This window comes from Prionailurus viverrinus, chromosome C2, assembly GCF_022837055.1.
Source record: "Prionailurus viverrinus isolate Anna chromosome C2, UM_Priviv_1.0, whole genome shotgun sequence".
Lineage (NCBI taxonomy): Eukaryota > Metazoa > Chordata > Mammalia > Carnivora > Felidae > Prionailurus > Prionailurus viverrinus.
This window is the reverse complement of record NC_062569.1, coordinates 91448811-91474561: the sequence shown is the minus strand read 5'-3', so window position 1 is coordinate 91474561 and position 25751 is coordinate 91448811. Positions and strand designations below refer to the sequence as shown.

General features: G+C 40.5%; 1 protein-coding gene across 1 annotated transcript in view; it reads right to left on the bottom strand.

Annotated features, from left to right (window-relative positions):
* Positions 1-761: 761 nt before the first annotated feature.
* The window catches only part of PARP9 (poly(ADP-ribose) polymerase family member 9), a 35782-nt gene continuing 10792 nt past the window's right edge, over positions 762-25751 (bottom strand). The window contains 7 exon segments of the mRNA XM_047874699.1: positions 762-1589; positions 7930-8104; positions 8721-8857; positions 12939-13319; positions 17254-17314; positions 22183-22401; positions 24514-24741. Of these exon segments, the coding sequence (XP_047730655.1) occupies positions 1210-1589; positions 7930-8104; positions 8721-8857; positions 12939-13319; positions 17254-17314; positions 22183-22401; positions 24514-24741 (1581 nt within the window). The 3' untranslated portion in view covers positions 762-1209.

Below are 25751 nucleotides of genomic sequence, written 5' to 3'. Positions count from 1 at the left end.
AAACCAAGAAATATACTCTTAACTATAGAGAACAAACATTGTTACCAGAGGGGAGGTGGGTGGGGTTGGTGAAATAGGTGAAGGGGATTTAAAAAAAGAGGAAGAATGCTGGTTACAGTAAGAGGAGGAAGAAGTGTTCTGTGTAAGGATATGAGGGTGATGAAATTTTGGAAGCATAGGGAAATACAGATTTCAGAATAGGCAAGAGATAAATGGTGAGATTAGCTGGCCTTTACATTACAGAACTCTGAAGTCAAATTTGGGCAAAGTCACAGTGGATTCAGCCTTGATAAGAGCTTTTCTCTCTGCCTAAAGTATTCTTCCATCTCTGCTCCTGATTTGCTGCATCCCTCTTTCACCTACCTCTTACAAATACTTCAGGTTTCGTCTTGAGTTTCACTTTCTTTAGAAGGCCTTCCTCCCAACCCCTGATTAATTTATTCCTCTCCCTCTTAAATTTTTCCAAAGAATCTGTAAATACTCTTTTATTATACTCAATCATACAGCTGCATTTCTGATTATTCAGGCTGCCAGCTGCCTGAAGATATTTGTCTTGTCTGGCATCATGTCCCCAGTATCCAGAAAAATGAAACACCTCTGATGATCAAGAAATATTTGGTGAATTAATCATTTGGCCTCATGATGCTTGAATGGCATTGCTTGATATGGCTGAATCCAAATATGATATCAGTAGAATATCAGCCTTTTGATGTCCTTCCACTTCGAATAATGTCATTTTACATATAACTTTTCAAAGCCAGTTACTCAGACAAAGGTGATTTATTTTGATATCTAAAACACTATATAAGATTATCTGGAAAATGCAAAAGCATCCTGCTATTACACTATCCATTTTAGAAACTAAAAAGTCTTGGATTGTATGCTAGAAAAGTCCCTTCATTACATGTAAAACATTTTTGCTGTTACCTATAGTAAAAGAGGTGAAAGGACAACTTGAAGGAGAGGGAATGGTCCTGAGAGTGTTTTAGTTGGGATCTATCCACCTCAATCCCAAGAGATGAAGACAAAGATGAAAGAACTAAGATATGAGGATGTGGTGGGTCCCTTGAATAACACAATCAGTCCACATGGACAACCCATTTGACATATTCAAGCCACTCTGATTTACTGATGGTCATTATTTGGACAGTTCCTCCAAAGTAAGGACATGCCAGTTGTCAAAATGATGTGGAGGTTAATCAACAGAGGTTAATCAACAGAGCTACCACTTGAGAATCTTTCCCAAGGCTGCTGTGAAGATAGCATCATTGGTCCTGCTGAGTCCTTCTGTGGTTGTACATGATCCTGGGTGCAAGTCCACAAATATCGAGGCATAGCCTGTGTGCCACTAAAAATAACAAAGGTTTCAGGGTCGGAGACATTGTCAACCACGCTGTCATGGCTATCTATGTCTCCAGGACTCAACGGTGGGGGGAAAATATTTAAATGATGACCCTGACAGAAGGAGCCTGTGAGTACTTCAGCTTCAAACACATAGATCAGTTCATCTGTGGCAGATGTATTCTTGACTTGGTATGCTAGGTTTTTCAGATTCTTGGTGAAGTATATACCAACTCCATATTTTGGATCTGATAAAAGAAAAAAAAAGATCATTATGATCTGTTGAATCATATTGCCTATTTGGGTACTAACATGTATACTCTCTCTAGTCCTATTACATTTTCTAGTAGCCACATAAAAAGGTAAAAAGAAACAGGTAAAACTAATGTAATTATTTTTATTTAATCTGTTATATTCAGTATGGTATCATTTCAACATGTAATTCAATATAAAAATTATTAAGGAGATATTTTATATTCTTTTCTTTGGTAGTGGTCTTTAAAATCAGTATATATTGGGGTGCTTAGGTGGCTCAGTTGGTTAAGCATCTGACTTCGGCTCAGGTCTTGATCTCATGGTTCATGAGTTCGAGCCCCAAGTCAGGCTCTGTGCTGACAGTTCAGAACCTGGAGCCTGGAGCTTGCTTCATATTCTTTCTGTGTCTCCCTCTCTCTCTACCCCTACACACCCCCAACTCAAAAAAAAAAACACATTAAAAAAAATTAAAAATAAATAAATAAATAAAATCAAGTGTAATTAATTTACACTTAGAGCATGTCTCAATTCAGATTAACCACATTTTAAGTGCACCATAGCCACATGTGGCTAGTGGCAACCATTTGGACAATGCAGCTCTAGGGCTTAAAAAAATGACTAAGACATGATCCCTGGTCTCAACAATTCACAAAGGGAACTCCCCACATGTAAACACAATTTTATGTGGAGAGCAAATATTTTGAGATAAAAATCAAAGATTTATTTCCTGGGAGTTTCTTCTTGCTCTTGATTCCTCCACCCATTGAGTTCTTCATACTTATTACTCAGGGAAAAAAGGATAGAGCTTAGAATAAGGTCAGTTGTGTGTGTTTGTGTGTGTGTGTGTGTGTGTGTGTATGTGTGTGTGTGTGTGTGTGTGTGTATAATTATATCCTATGTAATTAATTTTAATCAAAGCAGAGACTGTGGTCTTGAAAGTTAGGTTTTATGAGAGAGAAAAGGGTTTTTTGAACCAAAAATCTAAAAACCTAAAGAATTCAGGGTGCCTGGGTGGCTCAGTCAGTTAAGCATCCGACTCTGTTTTGGCTCAGGTCATGATTTCATGGTTTCGGGAGTCTGAGCCCTGCATCAGGCTCTGTGCTAGCAGTGTGGAGCCGGCTTGGATTTCCTCTTTTTCCCTCTGTCTCTGCCCCTCCCTCACTCATGCTCTCTCTGTCTCTCTCAAAATAAATAAATAAACTTTAAAAATAAATAAAAATTAATAAAAACCTAAAGAATTCATAGCATGGTGTTTATGCCATATGTAACAGAGGAGAGAAGGATGAAAGATATTCTCAGAATAATTTTCTCACTTCAAAATAAATAAAAATTCTTCATTTCACCTGGTAGGAAGAGAAGAACCAGAGAGGACATGACTAGAACTCTTGGGGATTCTGAGAAGGGGCTCACTTCACTGCTCCATTCCCTCAAAAGAGCCCTGGGAGTCGAGATGGGGCAGAACAACAAGAATCTTGGAAAAACAGGGAGGGGGACTTCTAAAGTAGAAGGAACCATTGCCTGACTCTACTGGGTACAACCCCCTCCTCCAGTCTGGCATCTAAGTGAAAAGTAGCAATGGCTGGGGAAGATGTCCAGAACAGTTGAGGACTGCTATAGACGACCTTGCACTTCAGCTTGGAGGATGTGCACACTCAAAAATTTCCTGTGCTCTAGGACAGGCACAGACACTGGCTTGGAAAGGAGTTCCCTCAGCATGAAAAACAGAGTGCCCTGTGGAGACACTAAGAGCAAAGGGCACCATGAATTTAAGCACTGGAGGGTGCTAATGACTGATGCCCAGGATGGCTTATCTAGCAGAGGACATTGGGAGGCAGAGAACAGATAGATGCAGACCATGCACCAAACCACCTTCCTCACAAATGCCTGTCCCGTAATCTAAAGCACTCTCAGAAGAGAAGAAGGGGAACACCTTGAAGGAACTGAGTTTAAACCCCAAAGGGACTAAGAAAACTCTGAAAATGACTGAGTTCATCTTGAACCATCAAGAGTTTTCCTCATCTGCAGACATGGGAGCATGAGATGTAGGTAAAGTTCCATTTTACAGCAATAAAGAAGACAAGACCCACACCCAGGTTTTGTGGAACTGTAAATTTTGATACTTATTGGAGTTACAGATGTGGTAACAAAGGAATACCAGAAGTGCAGGAGGGCAGAAGAGGAAGCAAGTTCCTGGGCCTGCAGGAGTTAGGGAAGGTGTCAACCAGGACATGCCATTTGAGCTATGTCTGGAAGAAAGAATGGGACTTTGCGGGCTAAAAAAGGATGAGAGAGGAAGGCATTCCACATGCAAAGGCATAAAGGCAGGAAATCTCCAGCACATTTAGGAAACCCTTAAGCAGTTCATGGCTGAAGTGTTGAGGAACATAGTGACAAGGTGGGTGAATAATGTGGGGCTAGGGCCTTACGTGCTTTGCTAAGGGGTTTGGGGTTTTACCTTGTATGCGACTAGAAAAATAGATATTAAACAAGCATGTATTTTGATGAGCTCTGGTACTTGTTTAAAAAACATTGCTATTGGTTTAACCCTTCTAGAAAAAATCTTTTAAACCTTAAACAATGGAGATTGATTATGAAAACACTTAGGCACACTCATCAAAATGGAGATATCATTTCTTTAAAAGTTTGGTCTTTATGCTCTTTAATTGAGATGGCTTTATAGCCTTTACAGTCTGACTCAGAACAAAATATAAGTTCACCTAAGTTAAAAACTCATCAAGAAGAAGGAGATGAGTCGGATTTTACATCTGATAGTTTTAAGGATGAGTCTTCTTCTGAAGAAATCAAGGCTATAGCGCCTGAGGAAGACACTTCACCAGAATGGCCTCTACCGCCACTCACAAATGATAACTTGGAGGCCACTGCCCCTCCTTACAATAAAGTATACCCCCCTCCTTTACCTGAAAAATTACCACTCATGTTAAATGAAAGACTGCCTATCCAGTCACTTCCAATCCTTTTTCTAATGACCAACCTCATTCCGAGTCGAGTATGAGGACCTTCACTTAACTGCACTTTGTTTGCAGGCTCATCTTTTGCAACTCCGGCCATACTCCCTGCAACACGTGTATTTTTTTAGGATGATAATTCTGGTAGCGGAGTAAAGGATAGGTTGGATAGGGTTGGTTTTCAGGCAAGGAAAGGACCTGATGATTGTCCAGGCCCAGGGGAAGAACAACAAAGGCAGTAGGAATAGAAAGGTGAGACTGGGCTGCAAAGGTCACCGAGAGAGAACCAGTAGGGCTGTGTGACTGCCTGGACATAAGAATGAGGGGAAGGAAGAAGTAGAAGATGGTAGAGTTTCCAGCTTAGGAGACCCAGTAGATAGATGGTGATGGTATTAGTCAGGTTAGGGAGCACTGGGGGGGAGGGGGGAAGCGTATTTCTCAGGGTAAAGTATGGCCAAGAAAAGAGTTCAGTCTGAGGTGGCTCTGGAACATCTAGGCAGAAATGTTCAAAAGACAGTCAGAAATATGGACCTGCGGGTCAGGGGAGAGGTAGGGGGTCAGAGTCACAAATTCATAAGTCATCCATAGAGGTAGGAGTTTGAAGCCATAGGAATGGGTGCAATCACCCAGGGTGACACTGTAGGGTTACAAAAGAGAAGGATTCCTTTTGAACTCCAGAAAACACGAACATTTAAAGAATGGGCAACGGATGGACTCACTAGATTATAAATTTTAAGGGTAGGAACTCTGTGTGTTCTGTTTACTGTGGTATTCCTCTCACCTAGCACAGGGCCTGACTTATAGAACGTGTTTAAGAAACACTTGTGGAATGAATGAATGAACCCAATAAAAAAAATTGCAAGCATGTATTCTCCTTCTTGCTACATTCAGCCAAGCCCTACGAGCAAGAGATGAACTGGCTGGAATACAAGGCAATATAGAAAATATATACATACAACTTCATTAATAGAAGCCCCTGTGCCTATAGGTGGCCATCTGAATTGACCAAGAGTCCCATAATTTGGAACCTTGCATGGTAAAAAAGACTTTGTAGTCCAAATGAAAACTAGGTTAGGGGCACCTGGATGGCTTAGTCAGTTAAGCATCTCACTCTTGATTTCGGCTCAGGTCATGACCTCACGGTTTGTGAGATCAAGCCCCACATCAGACTCTGTGCTAACAATGCAGAGCCTGCTTGGGATTCTCTTTCTCCCTCTCTCTTTGCCCCTTCCTCTGCCCATGCTCGCTCTCTCTCTCTGTCTCAGAATATACATTCAAAAAAAAAAAAAAAAAACGAGGTTTAAAAAAGAGTTGCAAAACAACTTCGGGGTAATAAAATATCTCCTGTGTTTCTCAAGCACCTTTGGTGAAGCATGCTCCCCACAGACATGTTGGTACAGTCACATTATGGGCATAATGACTCTAATCATCTGAACTGCCTCAGGCAGTGGGTGTTAAGCTAAGACCTAGGGACATGGACAGAGCACAGAGGCCAGTAGGTAAAAGACCAGAATCTTAAGGCTTAAAGACTAGATGGAGACAAGACCTTTAGCTGGGTTATAAAGACACAAACTTGACCAGAAGCAAACAGGTTTCCTGCCTGCTGAGGTTTTAAAGGAACTGTATTGCTGAAGAAACTGCAAGCCTGGCTACAGTAGCCTGAGAGCATTCTAGTCCCTGAGGCAATCCACAGAACCCTGATAGGCAGAGGGCCTAGAAATGACCAAGGGTGGCAACACATAAGGAAGATTCTTCCCAGAGTGGAAAACAAGGGTCTTACCACTCCCAGAATAGAGAATACTCTCTATGCCTATCCAGGAGCATGATTAGTGGTATGGACCAGTGACTTTCCTTCTACCGTTTAGAAATGGGAGGGGTTTTATTTTTAAGTTTATTTATTTTGTTAGAGAGAGAGAGAGGCAAAGAGAGAGGAGAGAGAGAATCCCAAGCAGGCTCCACACTGTCAGTGCAGAGCCTGATGCGGGGATCGAACTCACGATGTGAGATCATGACCTCAGCGGAAATCAAGAGTTAATGCTTAACTGACTGGGTCACCCAGACACCCCTAGAAATTGGAGTTTTTATTGCAATTTTCCTGCTCCTTCTCCTCTCATTATATAACAAGTGGGTTAGCGCAATTACTTTGCTTTTAAGCTTTAAGAGAGGACTTTCTGTATTTGAAGCTGATGATGAGACAAGATGAGATTTGGAGGCTGTCTTCCTTGGGAGGTGGTGTATGTGTCTTTTAGGGAAAAAGACATGTACAGATGTCAGGCAGGCAATTAGCAGTGTCTGCCACAGGACTGAAAAGAAGGCACTACTGGATTTGAAAAATAGGACAGTGATGGTCTTAGAATAGTTTAGGTAAGGGTAGGGAGGGGGAGTGCAGAGAAGGCCAGTTACAATGGGTTTAGGAGCAAATGGATGTTGTGAATTTTTAAGACTTTGCCAATATAACTTTTCTAGTTATAATCAAAGACTTCTTGGTGGGGATTCACTTGTGAGTTTTTACCCCCAGAAATTTTCCATGTTCAATTTTTACTCCAGGTATTGCTTATGTTCTCTCTGTGGCAAAGAGAAGATGATTTCTAGACCCTTTGCTTTCTAGAAATCAAGAGTTGGAGTTAGCTTCACAGCAAGGGTCATGCTATATATTTTGAAAGATAAAGATCAAGAACATAGTCAATAGATCAGGCAAAATCAAGCCTCATTGTTAGGTATCCATCACGATCATCACTAAACTTCTTAGGCTCCTTTGGAGACATCTGAAGGGGATAAAACAGCAGTTAAGTATCCAATATTTTCGTACAACTGAAAAGAGACATGAGAGCTACACATAGAAGCCCCATAGCTGAAAAGGATCTTAAGATGTTATTTACTTCCCCTGCCAGATATCTAATTCATTCACTAGCAGCCTACAGGAAATGAAGAGGATGGAAGAGAAAAGAGCAACTTTATGAAGTTCAGGAAAGTGCTCTTTTAATTAAGGGATGAGGTTTGGTAATGTTGATAATAATTTTGTGGAAATAAGCCAAAAAGAGAGAGAGAGAGAGAGAGAGAGAGAGAGAGAGAGAGAGAAGAGCTTCAGGGTGCTCTCTGCAGATAAAACACATGACCACAGAAAAGAGAAAAACAGTGAACTGTAGTCTCACCGTTCACTTTCGTCAACATTAAACCCATCAGCAATAAAAAATATGAAGGAAAAATAAAAAATATGACCCTTTCCAAATGACTTTACCACAAAATCCCAATTACAAGCGATCCCCTCACCACAGCAACAAATACTATTAGTGGTGAGTCATCTGCTGATGTCTGCTTACCAGTTCCCACATATAGAGCCCCCCAGTGATGAGGGGCTAATACCTACCACAGGGCATCGAGTACATTCTTTGAAAGCCAACTCTGCATACTGCTTCACAGAACTGGTAAGGAACTTGCTGAAACAACCTGTGGCTCACAGGATCCCTATGTGTTCTTTCTTCCACCATTTTCTTCTTTCTTTGGAAGACAGCCATGAGAAACACATTGTCAATTTCCTCCACCTATGACCCAAGGATATGAAAAACTGAAAAAACTGAAAAAAAAGGGTGAGAACCCGTATTTCAAGTGCCTGATACTCCACTTCAAAGATAATGGTTCTTATGTGCATATTACTTGGCAAGCAATTTATTTTTTATATCAAGTTTTTAAAGAGTCTCTCCAAGCCCCAACCCTCTCCTACTTTGACTGCTGTCTCTTCAAAACTCCCTGTCCCTTCTTTGATAAATCCATTTAATAAAAATTCACTGAGCACTCACTATGTGCCAAGAAGTGGTAACGAATTGGTCAACAGTGTATACACATTCTTGGCCTTCTTAAGAGCCCACAGTTTAATGAGAGGTAAAAATAGGTAAACAATTATAATACAGTGTGGTATATGCTATTCCATTTCTTTCACTTTGCTTCAAGATAGGCAGATAACTTTCCCCCAAATCTTCATCGGTGCTTCTGTATATCCTGACATCATTTCTACCTCCTGGTGCCCATCCCTGCCCCACTTTCAGTCTTAATCCCAGGGTTCCAGGTCAATGAGCAGCTGGCTTAGAGTCATCAGCAGGTGAATTCTTCTTTTGGTTATAGACCCACGACAGGTCAAACCCTTCCCTTGATTAAGTATACCTTTATAACCTGCAAACCACAGCTTTCAAACTGTTTCTTCTGATTCTGAATTTCCTCAGTTGAAAGCTTTAGGCATTTCAGAACTGTATTCCTTTTCATTTCATCCTGGTTTTTTGGTTGCCAATCAGTCCATTGTCCTAAAAACGAGTAACACAAAACTTGGTCTCAATACTCTGTGAGATGAAAAAGGTTTGTAAAGAAATGCAATGAAACAAATTATAGATGTTTAAAGGAATAGATTAGCCAGTTTACACTGTATGCCTTACATGTTTAGGCATGCAAGGAGAGTATCATATAATGAGAAGTCATAGGATAAGAGAGGGGGCTAATAAATTTGTCCTCACATGATTTGGATTATGAGGCTGAGGGGGTGAGAGAAAAAAGAGCATTAGTATATACTTCCCCCATCGATGTTGTAATGATGATATAGAATTGTGTTGCCAATAGGTAATGTTTATATTTCTAGCCAGGATGCTCATCAACAAAAAGATACAGGCATAACAAAACATTAAGGAATGACGAAAAACAGTATGACATTAACATAACTTCAAGATTCTCAAAAAGATTTCATATCTCAACCTCATTTGAGCATTTTAACACCACCACTGAAATAATTATAATTAACACACTTTTACAACGAAGGAAATTGAAACCCAGAGAAGTGACTTGCCCGATATCACATACCTAATAAGTACATACCCAGGAGTATAAACCTGGCTTTCATTAGTGCTTTCTGTAAGTGGCAAGGCAGAATATTTGGTACATGTATCACTCATATGCCACCCAACCACAAAGAGTAAAATTTGGAGATTCAGAGTCTATGGTGTCCTGTCTTTCCTCCCTTCCTTCCTTTTTTCCTTTTTTTCTTCCTTTGTGCCTTCTCCCTTAACTTTCCTTCGTTCCTTCCTTTTTAAATTCAAGGGACAACCTGTTATTGCCCAGCAACTCCTTATTGGACAAAATACACAGGTGGACAAATGGACCCCACCACCACTACCAAAAAGACTTCTTTTCTTTCAGTTTATTTTCAGTTTGACGTAAACCCAAGTATACAAAAATGACAAAATTCCCAGCACATTATTTAATTGGGTGGTCTCAATTTAACCACAAAAAAGCAGATAATAAATCCTAAGAAAGTCACTAGAGGGGCCAAGTTGTAAATCTGGAAAGCAGGAAGGACAACATTTCATAGCAGAGAAACTCCAAACCCAGGAAATTTCTAAGGAAGAGACTGTAAATTAAATCTCAAGAGCAATAGCTGACATTAATAAAGTATAGTAATAGAATTCAGTTCACTTGAGTTCAGCAACTCATTTACTGAGCTCCTATTATATGCCTGGCCCTGGGTTGGGCACCAAAGAAGCACTCACTAGGAAGGATTTAAAAAGCAGCATAAAAGAGGAAATCCCTAACTTCTATTATTTAAATTTTATTGTTCTGACGGATAGTTGATGTTTCTTGTAGTAATAACTCATTGAAAATGTACCCATTTTGTTAATGAAGGTCTTAATCTGATTAAGAGAGGGTGAGTCTGTAGGAAACTCTGAAACACTGCTGTGGAATACTATGCTTAGTCATCACCTATCAAAAATGCCACCTTGCACCAGAACATGAGACTCACATGACTAAATTGCCAACTGCTGGGAGAGTGGATCAACCTTATGAATGCAGTTAGTTTAAAGTAATGTCACAAGTTTTATAGGCCAGTGTTTTTTTTGCCTCTTGTTCTCTTGGAAAGTATCAGAGTCAATTTAAATATCCACAGTCATTACAATTCAAACTAAGTAGAAATTAAAATCTTTGGTCTTATCCTTGTGTATTATTTTTGTGCATGTTCTTTGACACTGGTTTTTCTGGGGAATGTGGATAAAACACTTATTGTATACTCCCACTCACTTTGACCACATCTGCCTGAATTATTTTTACAAACACAAGTGAAAATAAGGTGCCCTTTAAAATTTCACATATGAATTTTTGCACCAAACCCATCAACATCACAGTGATCTTTCTACAATACAAGTCTGACCTTATTTTTGCTTAAAATCCTTCAAGGCTCCCCATTTGTTCAAGAAAAACTCTGAACTCTTCCATGTGATTTATAAAGTCTTTCATAATCTAGACCCTGCTATGGTCTGATTGCTTGAAAAGTTTCTTTACCTTACTAATTTCTACTTATTCTTTTTTTCTTTTTTTTAGAGAGAAAGAGAGAGAGAGACAGCAAGCAGAGAAGGGGCAGAGGGAGAAGAGAGAAAAATCTCAAGCACACTCCACGTCTAGTGCAGAGCCCAAAGCAGGGCTTGAACTCATGACCATGAGATCTTGGCCTGAGCCGAAATCAAGAGCAGCACACTCAATTGACTAAGGCACCCAGGAACCTCTCTACTTATTCTTCATTCTCCATTTATGACACCTTCTCTGAGAAGCCTTCCCTTGACCTCCCAAGTCTGGGCTAAGTGCCTAAATTGGTATTCTGAGACCAAATTCAAAGTCTCTGTGTGTAGGAGGGTTTCCCATATGTACAACCAAGCAATTCTGCTATTGTCTATCCAAAGATAGCATCAGATTCCACAGGTTAGGGGTTCAGTCCTACAAGACTGCTCTTCAACACACACATACTTCAGACACCAGTCAAAAGCCAGGTTGTCACCTGTGCTTCTGACTGACTAGCTACAAACTAGAGATTCCAATGACCTTCTCTGTGGATTTCAGGCACTATTTGCAAGTCCAGGTTGTTACCTGTACTTTTGACCAGCTGGTCAAAACATCTCCTCCTCAGGTTCAATTAATTTGCTAGAGCAGCTCAGAGGAACATTTTACGTACTAGATTACTGGTTTATTATACAGGGATATTATTCAGGAACAGCCAGACAGAAAAGATGCATAAGGCAAGGAAGGAATGGGGACAGGGTGCAGAGCTCCCATGCTCTCTCCTAGCAAGCCACTCTCCCTACATGCAACTTATATGCACTAAAACTCTCTACGTGCTCGATGACCTGGCAGTTCTCTGAACCTGTCCTTCTGGGTTTTTACTGAGGTCCATACATAGCCGTGGCTGATTAAATCATTGGTCAATGGCAACTGATTCAACCTCCAGCCCCCTCCCTGGAGGTTGGGTGGGGGAACACTGAAAGTTCCAATCCTCCAACCACAGGGTTTGGTGTCCTAGTGACCAGTCCCCGTTCTTAGGGGCTTTCCAGAGTCACCTCTTTAACATAACAAAAGACATCTTTATCACTCTCAACACTTAGGAAATCCAAGGGCTTTGAGAGTTGTAAGCCAGAAATGTTGACGAAGACCAAATGTATATATATGACCATATATTTTGGTCATCTGAATGACCAAACATATCTTATAAATCGCAATATCACAGTGCCTCTCCGAGGTGCTCCCAGAGCACTTTAACCCTCCTCTTTCATAACTAACCTGCTTGCTTCTCAGTATCCTTACTTGGATTTTGAGTGGAAACAGCGTCCATCTTATCACTGTATCCCCAGCACCCAGCACAATGCTTGGCACATACCATAGACACAATATACATTAATCAAATAAATAAATGAAATAAGTCTCTGTTTCTCAAGGTGGCATTTTCAATGGTATAATTTCTTAGCTCTAGGGCTATGTTAAAAGGATATCTCCGAACCCAAATTCCCAGTCATCATGATGAATTTTGCCCCGCTGCATGGGAGATACTTGAGTGTACTTCACAGTAAGAATGAATAATTTATTTTGGTGAGAGAGCTCAAAGTAATTTTAGGGTTCCTAATGCTGCTAGCAACAAATACATAAATGCAATAGAACTCAAAGAAATTAATTAATCAAGTGTAATGTGTCTGTCTAAATTTGAACATTCCATTTGTAGAATTAAGGATGCACTTTTTTCCCCAGAGCCTGGGCTTATGTTATCCTAGGCTTTTAACTGCTAGGCATTTAACTGCTTCTTAGGCAATCCATTTCATCATAAGTAAATCCAATCACTCACGTACGTGTGCGTGTGTGTGTGTGTGTGTGTGTGTGTGTGTGTGTGTTGATTTTCTAATTAACCTTGCTGGTAGAAAGAGAGCCAAAAAACTTATAAAAGTTTATGGCTTAACACAGAACCAGCATGGTTTGTTCTCTCTCCCATGCTATATCTTACCCACATATATACAGGTGCACTCACACCCATAAGAAGGAACAGTTGGGAGATCCGACTTTTCAACTCAATTGGAAGTTACTCACCTGACAAGCTCCAAAGGGCTAGCTCCTTTTTTCTTGCCATTTCCTCTTGAACTTCACACAGCATATGTTCAATGTTCATAACCACCTCAACGAGGCTAGCCTGGGCTCCTTTAATCTCTAAAATTACCTTTTCCAGACTGATAATCTCTGAGATAGAGACCCTTAAATTATTCTGAAGCTGAGTCAAAATGTCATGTTCCCTTTTTCCAAGGTAGAGTATATGATAATTCTCAATGATGTGGTGGTCCTGGAGGGTCAGTATCCTTCGGATCCACGCTTGGGCCTCCTTCATCTTTTCCATGTTGCGTCCCATCAGGCTGATGGCAGGAGATTTACTTTTGAGCCCATTTTCTCTTTTCTCCTCTCTGGTCAACTGGGGGACTGAAAAGACTATCATGAACAACCACAGAAGGCAGGTGGGCTTTAAACCGGAGCAGAACAAAACACCAATGCCAATATTTGCCCCGAGGATATCGTGACCACTGGCCAGCAGCAGCAACTTCAATTAAGTGCCTAGCTCTGAGAGCTGTGTTGGATACAAAGGAAATCTAAATGTGTGGTTTACAGTCTCCTTGAGAACGGTGGAGCCTGTAAGGGGTTGGCTCTCTCATGTCTTGCTGCTGCTCTGTTGCATTTGTCAATTCACAGGTGAGTTCACCTTGATATCACCCTGGATGTTAACCAACTATTATAGACATACATGCAGTTTGGATTCCATATCACCGCAATAAAATGAATACTGCAATAAAGTGAGTCGAATGAATTTTTTGGTTTCCCAGTGCAGATAAAAGTTATGTTTACACTATACTTTAGTGTATTAAGTGTGCATTATGTCTATAAACCAATGTAAATACCTTAATTAAAAAACACTGTTGCTAAAAAATGCTAACCATCATCTGAGCTTCCAGTGAGTCATAATCACTGATCACAGATGACCATAACAAACATAATAATAGTGAAAAAGTTTGAAATACTGTGAGAATCACCAAAATGTCCTACAGAGACACAAAGTGAGCAAATGCTGTTGGAAAAATGGCACCAACTGACTTGCCCGATGCAGGGTTACCACAAATCTTCAATTTGTAAAAAAAAAAAAAAAGCAGTATCTGTGAAGCTCAATAAAATGAGGTAAGCCTTTATTTCCTGCTGACTGGGAGTTTCCTTAACCTCTTGCTACTACTGAGTTTGAAATCAAACATCTCTGAAAGCCACAGAACTTAAAGAGTGAAAATTCTTTTTGAACAATATGAGTGAGTATTTCTGATTGTAAAAATAGTACATTTATTTTTGAAAAATTAGAAAGTTACCCAAGTATAATGAAAGGAAGAACTACTCATAATTCTACTACCTGGGATTCCTTTTTATATATCACCTGTATGGAAAAGGACATGTTATACCTCCACAGAATCTGGAGCTTAGCACTTCCTATTGCTTGACATGGTATATCCCAGCAGAAAAGATAATGGAACTTTATTCCAACCCATGTGGAATAAAGGGGGTACCCATGTGTACCCCTCTCTAAAACCCCCCTCCATAACAAGCAAAGATATATATAAAGAAGAAGAATCTCTTAGATGGATTAGAGTGACCCTGAACCCAAACTGAAAAAAAAAAAAAAAAAAAAAACAACTCAGGGGGCAATGGACTGAGAGGAAATTGATAGGTGAGGCAGTATCTAGAATGCATAAAGAATTCTCTCAAATTATCAAGAAAAAGAAAGAACCTAGTAGCCAGCCAGGCAAAAGATTTCACAAAAAAGGAAACACAAAGGGCCCCTATATGTGTGAAAAGATGCTCATCTTCACTGGTAATCAGGGATATGAAAAATTACCCACCAGGTTGGCAAAAATTCATAAGCCTGACAATACCAAGTTTGTGGAAGGATATAGAGCAGGGGCTCCTGTATATATTCGTGACGGATGTAAAACTGGAACAACCACTCCTATAATTATATCTTGCAAAGAAATTCTCGCATGTGTGTATCAGGAGATATGTACAAGAAAGTTCACATTCTCATTCGTAACAGCAAAAAACTAGAAATGACTCAATTGCTCTTCAACAATGGAATATTATTATAGCAATAAAAAGGAGTGAACTTCAGCTATTCAGAAGAATCTCAAAAACGTATTTTGAAAGGTAAAAGTAAATTGAGCACTTACCATGTTCTAGGCATTGCTCTAAGTGCTTCATATAAATTATTTTGTTCACTCCTAACAACCTACAGGATAGGGGAGGCTGCTATTAACAGCCCCCTCTTACAAATGAGGAAACTTATTCAGAGTTATTAAGTAACTTGCCCATGGCTATAGGACTAGTAAGTGGTGGTCATGGAGCTAGTAGGTGTGGGCAGTCTGCCTCCCCAGGAGTGATCCCAGGTTAGTAGCGGTAATTAGCTTCTTTTACCTTTACATAACAGTTGGGTGGTACCAGGAACTATGAAATAGTACCAAGACAGACCTAGAAGTAAGAGAGGGAGGGTGGCTTCCTTTGAATAAAAATAAAATCCAATGTCTTAGACTAAAGAAGTGACAAGAGTTCTTAAATTGGAGGCATAGGAGCTTGTCTGTTTGTTTTTAACCCTTGTTCTGCCTGGGAGCTTATATTACTTTTTAGGAGAAAATAGAAGTAATACATGGTGATATTTCATTTATTCATCACTACCAGAAAAAAAAAGAATTGTTCTTCTGGGTAACTACTGGTTCAGATCACTAAGGGATACTCTTCTAGCACCAAAACACATTAGTTATTTATTAGCTAAATTATTTATTTAATTACTTAAATATTTCTAATGAAAACACATATCCCTGCCTTTCTTGTTTAACTTTTCCTTGATAACCTGAGATCATCACCATTAACCCATTTTAAATGTCAATTATTGTCCTGTGCTATCATAATTCTTTTATAGTTGCCCTCAAAAATTACTGAAATAACTGGTAACCTCTGGCCCTACTATTCAGGCTAATGACATAGAGACATTTGTATGTTCCTTTTCCATATTATCCTCATCTAAGACTCCTAGCTACCTTTCCTAGATTCAGTGAAGTTCCCCATATATGCACTGCATTTATTTGCTTCTGTGGGTTTTCTTCACCTCGGGTGCCCAACCCCACCAGCTCTTGCCATTGAAAATCTGCCATCCTCAAAGCCTAACTTAGATCCACCTGTCCGAGAAGTCATTCTTGATCCCTTCCGGTCAGAAGGAATCTCTCCCTCCTCTGGGCCACCTGGGTTGTCTGTCCATCCTCTTGCTCATTATTCCATGGCCTTTATTTAACGCTTTGCATTTACAGAACATTTTTCATACATGATCTCCAATTATCCTCACAAAAGTCTGTCATTATCGTTTTACAGATAAATAAGCAGGTTCCTAAGAGGCACAGCCACAGACCACAGCTCTCCAGCACTGCTGGACCACAGCATATCCATAAGCAAACTCTTCTGTTAAAGGGTGTAAGCAAACCATTGTGACCCTACTGGGAAATAGCCTGAGAGTTTCTATTGCTGGTTGAATGTCTAGTGTTTTTAAGATTTATAGAATACTGTAGATTAATACTATTTCTAGAATACTGTAGATGTGTACTATTTCCAAAGTATACATCCTAGCTGTCAGAAGGCAATTCTAACTCCATCAACTCAAACTCCACTAAAGAAAAGGAGTTATGAGACAAAGTTAATCTTTCTCTAACACCAACCAGGATTAGTTTAGTCCTGTGATCCCCAAACCTAGTTCAGCAGCAAAATTGACTAGGGGGCCATTGAAAAATATACATGCTTGGCCCAGACCCAGAGCTCCTGAATCAGAATCTACACAGTTGGGGCCTATACATATTTTTGTTTGTTTGTTTGTTTGTTTAAAGTTTCTGTTATGATCCCAGTGATTACCCAAGTTTGGGTAGCATCAGCTTAATCCATTTATTACTATTTGGTATTACCTAGATGTGTTTTCTAGAATGACTAATGAGTATCTCCATTTAGATGTAACCCCATTCAGAGCAGAAAGAGTAATTCGCTTCATCATCTTATGAAGGGCAGAACTTTTTCTTAGGGAAAAAGTATAGACAGCTATCTATGAATGGACTACCCACACTGTGGATTACCCACTGTGGCTTAGCTTCTCTCTATTCATATCATGAAACTGGCCTGAGCAAAAATAGAATCATGATCAGATATAAAGCAGGTTGGTGTCCAAGCAGGAGCATAGTGAAATATATTTGGCTTATTTTTTCTTCTCCCTTCCATTAGTTCAGATGATAAAGAAGAGAATGAATTTCTGGTGGGTAGACTCTACTTCTAAGGCTGTGAATTTCGTACTCACCACTGTAATTATTGAAACCCCGTAGCCTGGACTTACTCTTTGCCATTTCAGCACTGAAAGCCTGTAAGAAGAAAAACAGGAGAGTCATAAGTGGGGCTTTCAGCCATTGTCATCAAAATCCCTCCGTCCACCTGCACATACCACACCTAACCTCATCCACTCTGTCAATCCCCATTCCCACTGCCACAAATCTAAAGCAGCCTTTTGGTAAGTGCTAGAGAATAGCAATTCCAGCTCCAAATTATGCAGTACCACAATCTATTAGAATATCTTGGGGAAACAAGAATAGAAAAGCTGGAAAGAAAACCAAAATCTGGTATATCAAAAAAAAAGAATGTGTATTCCAAGGCGAAATATAATCATTCATTCCACAAACACTCATGCTCTGCTTCTTGCATGTTAGACACTGAACTAAAGCTGTGGATGTGTCACTCAAGAAGAGAAACATAGGTAAATGTTCTTATAATTAACAAAACATAAATTCATTTTAAAAAGGTATATGCACACACGTTGTCTGTAGACTGAATAGGTGATCAATTCTTGTAAAGTGCTTAAAACTCTACCTGGCACACAGTAAGCATTCAATGTATGTTAGCTCTTGTTGTAATTATTATTACATAATTCTATAGACAAAAATTTGTGTGTATTGCCACGCAGATCCTTTAACAGAGTGTCTTTTTTAAAAAACTAATCTCTGCAAGGGTTTGGAGCCACTACCCAGTCTTCCTTATCTAAAGTTGATTCAATTGGCAGTAATTACTTCATTGGAAAGATGGTAAATAATGAGGTAAAGACTAGATTTGGCTTTGCACCTGAACTTTAATCTGTAGGACATTTTCTTCATCAATTGTATTTGCAGCTGCTATATCCAGAGCAAAAAGCCCTCAGTCGTACCATATTTAGTACCTGGAGAGGTCATGACAGGGTATTTCCTTTGCATCCCTGTCCAAGGACTTGGAAATAAAACAAATGGGATAGCATTATCTGCTGATAAATATAACATCTGTCATGTGTAAAATGAATAAAAAACATCTCTCTCTAGAAGTCATTTTCAATACCAGGATGTGGGGCACCTGGGTGGCTCAGTTGTTGAGCGTCTGACTCTTGATATCAGCTCAGGTCATGATCCCAGGATCTTGGGATCAAGCCCCACGTCTAACTCTGCACTAAGCATGGAGCCTGCTTGAGTTTCTCTCCCTTTCTCTCTTTGCCCCTCTCCCCTGCTCTCTCTCTCTCTCTAAAGTTAAAAAAAAAAAAAAGTAAGGATGTATTACAGGGTTAGAAACAACTAGGCAACGCTTTTGAACTAAATGTGAAAGAAAATTGTTACTAAGTCAATGTCAATAACATAGAAAGTATGAATAACAAGCAGATGGTCTGCAAGTGGTTTGGAAAAGTGGACCCAGACAGCAGGAATCTGGCAGATTCAGGGCTGCAGCAACTGTCCGTAGCACCTAACGTGAAGGATGTCAGCAGCATGTCCCTAGAGAAGGTATTCCCTACTCTGAGACATTGTGTCTGGCGCAAAGTAGATATGCTATAAATATTTGTTAAATAGCCAAAGGAATGATGATCCATCGACTTTTATAGATACTCGGTTCCATCCAGTAAACCTTATCATCATGAAATACCGGTAGATATGAGTATTTCAGTCAGCTTGGGAGTCATTTACTCACTGTCATTCATGAACTGGAAATTTCTTAAGTGTGTGAATGTAAGTCACTTTATTGGAAGTTTGGTATTGGTTGATCTTCTTGAGTCAGGTCAAGTCTAAATGTCTGACAAATCCATTCTCTAGAATGCAGGGACCTTGCCAAAGTAATGCCTCCTATAAGAAACTGTGTAAGTTGCTCTCTGCTCTTTCCGAAAACACACCCCTCATTGAAACGCTTACTTAGGAATAAAATAGGTGCTTATCAGAAGGCCAGAGGTTTCTACATATGTGTATGCACAAGTCATATTCCAACATGGTTATAATATTGACGAAAACCTGAAGGAATGATCAATGTTCAGGGTATAATATAAATTACTGTGTAAGATATTCCTCATTTGAGTCACAAAACTGAAAGATGTATCATCTCTCACGTTATTTTGTTTTTTTTTTTAACTTTTTAAATGTTTATTCATTTCCTGAGGGAAAAAGACAGAGTGCAAGCAGGGGAGGGGCAGAGAGAGAGGGAGACACAGAATCTGAAGTAGACTCCAGGCTCTGAGCTGTCAGCACAGAGCCCGATGCGGGGCTCAAACTCACAAACCGCGAGATCATGACCTGAGCGGAAGTTGGTTGCTTAACCGACTGAGCCACCCAGGTGCCCCTCTCTGTGTTTTTGTTTAGTGGTTAAGAACATATAGGCTTTGGGGCGCCTGGGTGGCTCGGTCAGTTGAGCATCCGACTTCAGCTTGGGTCACAATCTCACGGTTCGTGAGTTCGAGCCCCGTGTCAGGCTCTGGGCTGATGGCTCGGAGCCTGGAGTCAGGCTCTGGGCTGATGGCTCGGAGCCTGGAGCCTGCTTTCGATTCTGTGTCTCCCTCTCTCTCTGCCCCTCCCCCATTCATGCTCTGTCTCTCTCTGTCTCAAAAATAAATAAACATTAAAAAAAATTAAAAAAAAAAAAAAAGAACATATAGGCTTTGAGGTGAGACAGACCCAGGATGAAATCTTGGTTTGCCACTTGCCTAGCTGTGTGCCTATTAACCTCTTTGTATGTTTTCCCTTTTGTAAAATGGGGGTGACAATTGTGGCTTCATCACAGGATTGAGGAGAGGATAAAATGAGACAGCTTCTCCTTAGCATAATACCTGACTAATGCAATACATGGCAGCTATTTTTATTATTAATCCTTAGGAGAGCCCTCAATTTGTGGTTGACCTCTCTACTTCATTTGAACCGCCATGCACATTCTTGTTTGTGTATTGAAGAGAATGAACCTTCTTTTCTAACTGCAGTTAATTCCCCTTGTAGGGCTATGATACTTAATGAGCAATTCAGGGATATGGCTGGGGCATTTATCTGGGCCCACTGATAGTGCTCTGCTTTTAGGGGGAATTTCATTTAAAAGACAGGATGATTCATTTTGCCTGGAAGGCAGGCTACTTGGCTGGGTAACTCTCCGCCACCTTGCAGGTCAGCTGTGGATGAGACACAGTGGTATACTAGAGCTGGCTGACATCGGCTCACAAGAGCTCACTGAACATCTCTTCCCAACTCCACCTTCAGTGATCTCACATTCAGAGCTTGAAGTCGGCAACGAATATCAGCAAATGCTACAAACCTCCCTGTGTCTAGTCAGGCAGCAAAAGAAATAAGAACATTTACATTTGTTCCAGGAAAGAGCAAGCTAGAATAAGAATAAGTTCGTTTTCTTGTAGGGAGAGATAAAATGGCAACCACCCACATGGAGACAGGCTGGGAGGTGGAAGAGTGAGCAGTCAGAGGACTAGTGTTTGGAGCCACTCTCCCTGCCAGAACTGAGCAAGGCCCTTTCTACCCAAAGCCCAGACACACGCCTGGGAAGTTGCACTAGCACTTGGATGTTGCTATTGGCAGAATCAAAAACATGTCTTGAAAACCTATTTTAAGTTTCTGTATCTTATTTCACTTCCTTTTTTATTCTTCCTTAACATCATGACAGTCCCTTCTCAAAGTGCCAGCTAAGCGAAAATAAAGCACAGAGACGGTACTTTAAAGGCAGAACAGCACAGCACTATATACTAATTATGCTGACTATATCAGGGAACTTTTCACAGGTTAGAAACTCAGCTTAATCTGGCCACTCTAAAACAAAAAGCTGAGCTGAAGTGAAAACAAAGGAAGCTGGACACACAGATCTCTGCACTCAGACACATGGACACACTCTCCTACACACACATCCCTCCCTTTTGCATCAGAACACAACCAATTTCCCTCTGAGGTCATCTACATAGAACTTAAGAAACAACAGATTGAATTTGGGGACAGTACCAAGGACATGGCAAAAGCTGCCAAATATATCTGTGCCGTGAAAGAATTTATAATCTAATTGGGGAAAAAAGATAGCAAACGAGTCATTTAATTTAGTATACAGTTCAGCATTCAGTGTGTCACAGCTCCTTACAGCTGATACAACAACAGCTGACCTTCATGAAGGACTTATCTGTATGCCAAGTACCGTTCTAAGTGTCTTATGTGTATACGCTCATTTAATGCTCACAACAGCTCCCTACGAGGGTAGTTATTATTCCCACTTTATTTTACTTTTTTTTTTTTCAAATAAGCTCTACGCCCAGTTCTACAGACTCAAACTCATGACCCCAAGATCAAGAGTCTCATGCTCTACCAACTAAGCCAGCCAGGTGCCCCTATTATCCCACTTTAAAGATAAGGAAATTGAGGCCCCTATTATCCCACTTTAAAGATAAGGAAATTGAGGCACAGAAAAGCAAATTAACTTGCCCAAAGAAGTTGATTGGAGAGAAGAAGATAGAATTTGTTTTAAATATGTTGGATATAAGATGACAATCAGATAACCAAATGGAAATGAGAGAGGCTTAGGTGTACAGGTCTGAAGGTGACTCAGAAGACAGGACTTTGCAGAAGTTATGGTAGAAGTTGTAAGAATACTTGTGTTCTTGTAGGGAGAGAGAAGAGAGAGGAGCAGAGGACCTCATACTAAAACTAGAAACTTGCTTACCTTTAAGGAGCAGAGGGAAGAATAAATTCCAACAAAGGAAAAAGAGGGAAGTTAGGTAGCAGTGAAAAGATGGCTTCTGTAATGACATTCTTTACTAGGTCAGAGGTGGGCAATTTACAAAAATTAAATTCACCAAGTTAGAATATCACCGTGTTGTACAGGTGCTTAGCTCATGTCTTCACAGGAGATACTAAACAGATGTTACTGAGTGAATGAATGAATGAACAAACTACAAGACATTTCTAAGATATTAACTTACATTATAGACCTCCAGTTCTTCTGGAAAGATCACAAACTTTACGGTTAATTGTTTTTTCAAATGGCATTTGGCAAACTTTAAAACTTCATTAAACATAATCTTAGCTGCTATATTCATCCATATACCAATGCTTCCAGTCCCAAGGGCAGGAAAGGAAATGGAAGTGCTATTTAATTCAAGGCATTTCTGCAAACATTCATTCACTGCCATTCCCAGTGTCTGTAGGAAAAACAGATCAGCCTTTGAGTCAAAATAAAATTTCACTTACCCCTTGATTCCCCCATATTTTACAATGCCAACCTCCCACTCTCCCTCAGGATCATGTCCATGCCTCCTCAGAGAGCAGGAAAGGCCCCACTCCATGGGGAACCTATTGCAGCCATAAGGTTAGATGATGATGAGATGATGAGAGGTTAGATGATGAGAAATAATTAAGGGTCTGTTTTATCCTCTTCAGGACATTTGGGCACCGTGATTTCTCCCAGTTAATGTAGCCTTGCCCATCTCCCCAGGTCAGGTCAGAGAGCCAAACATCAGTTTATCCCCACTTACCTGCCACTTCCAGGTCAAAACAAAGAGCTCTTGGAAGTTTAATAAAGGAGACAGAGGGTAAAAGAAGCAAGCAGCTTTATCCAGAGTCTTTAAGATATGTCCTAATGTCCTATGTGATTTCTCCTCAAGAAGTGCTAATATATTGGGCACATTTAAACTTTCCATCAACGTTTCAACATCCAGACTGAATACGAGTACAGGAAGGTTGTCTGTGGAAGAGCCTCAGAAAACTGAGGGGTAGAGAGTGACTGGAGAACCAGTTTGGGTTTAGAGGGCTCTTAGTCAAAGGACCAGAAATGGTGACAAAATAAAGTCAGAGAAGGGGACTGTTTGCCTTTCTCCACATCTGAGGGGGTACCCCCTACTCTTTAAATTTTATTTATTTATTTATTTTTTTAAATTTTTTTTTTTCAACGTTTATTTATTTTTGGGACAGAGAGAGACAGAGCATGAACAGGGGAGGGGCAGAGGCAGAGGGAGACACAGAATCCGAAACAGGCTCCAGGCTCTGAGCCATCAGCCCAGAGCCTGACGCGGGGCTCGAACTCACGGACCGCGAGATCGTGACCTGGCTGAAGTTGGATGCTTAACCGACTGCGCCACCCAGGCGCCCCTATTTATTTATTTATTTATTTAGAGAGCAGGGGAGGGGCAGAGAGAGAGATGGAGAGAAAGAATACCAAGCAGTTCCACACTATCAGCACAGAGCCCAATGTGGGGTTCAAACCTACAAACCATGAGATCATGACCTGGGCTGAAATCAAGAGTTGGATGCTCTGGGGTGCCTGGGTGGCTCAGTCGGTTGAGCGTCGGACTTGGGCTCAGATCATGATCTCGCAGTTCGTGAGTCCAGCCCTGCACTGGGCTCTGTGCTGACAGCTCAGAGCCTAGAGCCTGTTTCGGATTCTGTGTCTCCCTCTCTCTGTCCATTCCCTGCTCATACTCTGTCTCTGTCTCTCAAAAATGAATAAATGTTAAAAAAAAATTTTTTTTAATTAAAAAAAAAAAGAGTTGGATGCTCAACCAATTGAGCCACCCAGGCACCCCATCCCCCTACTCTTTAATGTGTACATTGTATGTGCCTCAGGTGAAGAGCTGGCCAGAAAGCCAATCTCTCTCTACCGCAGGCATAGGTGGGAAGATACCTTAGGTAATAGATTTACCTGGAATAATGCTGGAAGGGAAATCCCAGATCCTTCTGGCATTTAACAGATGGAGGGAAATATGGAAAGGCTGAATTCCAGGCCCTCTTAGGAAAAGGCCGACAGGGTCATGGTGTGGTGAGGTGAGTGGGTGTGTAGACTGAGGGAGCCCTGCTCTTCCCATGTCTCTTTGCTCACTTACAATCTAGACATGGGTTATGTAACATTTTAAATTAAACTTTTCTTTTAATTTTTTTAATGTTTATTTATTTTTGAGAGAGACAGAGACAGAGAGACAGAGCATGAGCAGGGGAGGGGCAGAGACAGAAGGAGACACAGAATCCAAAGCAGGCTCCAGGCTCTGAGCTGTCAGCATAGAGTCCAAGGTGGGGCCCGAACCCATGAACCGTGAGATCATGACCTGAGCCAAAGTCGGATGCTTAACCAACTGAGCCACCCAGGCGTCCCTTAAACTTCTTAAGATAACTTGTGACAACACCTTTTCCATATTTCAGGGTGGTAGAAAATGAGGACTATCCCACTTAACAACGTTTCATAAATGTAATGACATGATGGAAATCCAGAAAGACTACACAGACTATGGAACTATGTAAAGAGAAACTTATTTTGCACTTACTGTTGTCAGTTTGGGGTATCTTAAATGCCATAACACATGGTATACATATTGACAGGACAATTTAAATCCTTTTGTGATCAGTACCAACTGAGACTCTTGAGGTATCTCAGTAATTTTTTGGTTAAATTCCAATTCTATTTCTTCTCCTGCTTGTTGTAGAATTGATGTCGACACGGGTCCGAACTTAAGACCATACAGTGGATTTACAGAATTAACAATTACATCTGTCTGAAAAGAAAAAAAAATGGACAGGAATCTTTGTTAAATTACTCTTTCTTAAATCTTTATTTTGCTGAGGAGCTTTTAAAAATACTGTTGAAGACCCTAAATTCACAAAATATCATTTGACAGTGGATAGAAACTCTTAAGTCCAAAGAATGACCATTTGATTGCCATGAGTCCATTTGTCCGATTCAGAAATTAGGTAAAATGTATAAATGATACAATTTTTATTGCAAACATCTGTCAGCTCCTTGCTGCCTTATACCCCCTATATTCCAAGATTCTAAGCATCTCCTGTGATTTGCTTTAACCTTTATCAAGAAATGGTTTCATTCCCTGCCCCATTTTACTATTTTTGTGTGAAGTCTGTTTTGTTTTACAGAGAGTAGAAATAAAATTTCTCAGCAAATTTCTACCTCCTGATGTTTTTATTTATATTTTTAAAATTTTTTTAATGTTTATTTATTTTTGAGAGAGACAGAGTGTGAGTGGGGGAGGGGCAGAGAGAGAGAGAGAGGGAGACACAGAATCTGAAGCAGGCTCCAGGCTAGCAGCAAAGCTGGAACTCACAAACCTGTGACATCATAATTTAAACCCAAATTGGCCACTTAACTGACTGAGCCACCCAGACGCCCCTTGATGTTTTTTATTTTTAAGGTAAGCAGTACATGGTTAAAGAAAGTACAAATGAGTTGAAAAGAGTCTTCAGTGGAACTAGGCCTCCCTCGTGCTGGGTTCCCTGGATGCCTCACTCACCCACCTGTCCTACAGGCAACTGCTCTTACCAGTTCTTCGTCTGTCCTTTCAGCAATGAGCTGCACATACACATGGGCTGTATTTTCAGTAAAATCACCTCCTAGGCAGCCCTGAGAGCTGTGTGACAGGGGGTGGTGGCCTTATTTCCCCTCATGCTCAAATCCTCCTAAATCATCCTGATGGCTTTGGCCCCCTTTGCGGGCAACCCAGGTACTTTTCATGGATGTTAATGAATGCTTCGCTTTGAAAGTGCGATCGGA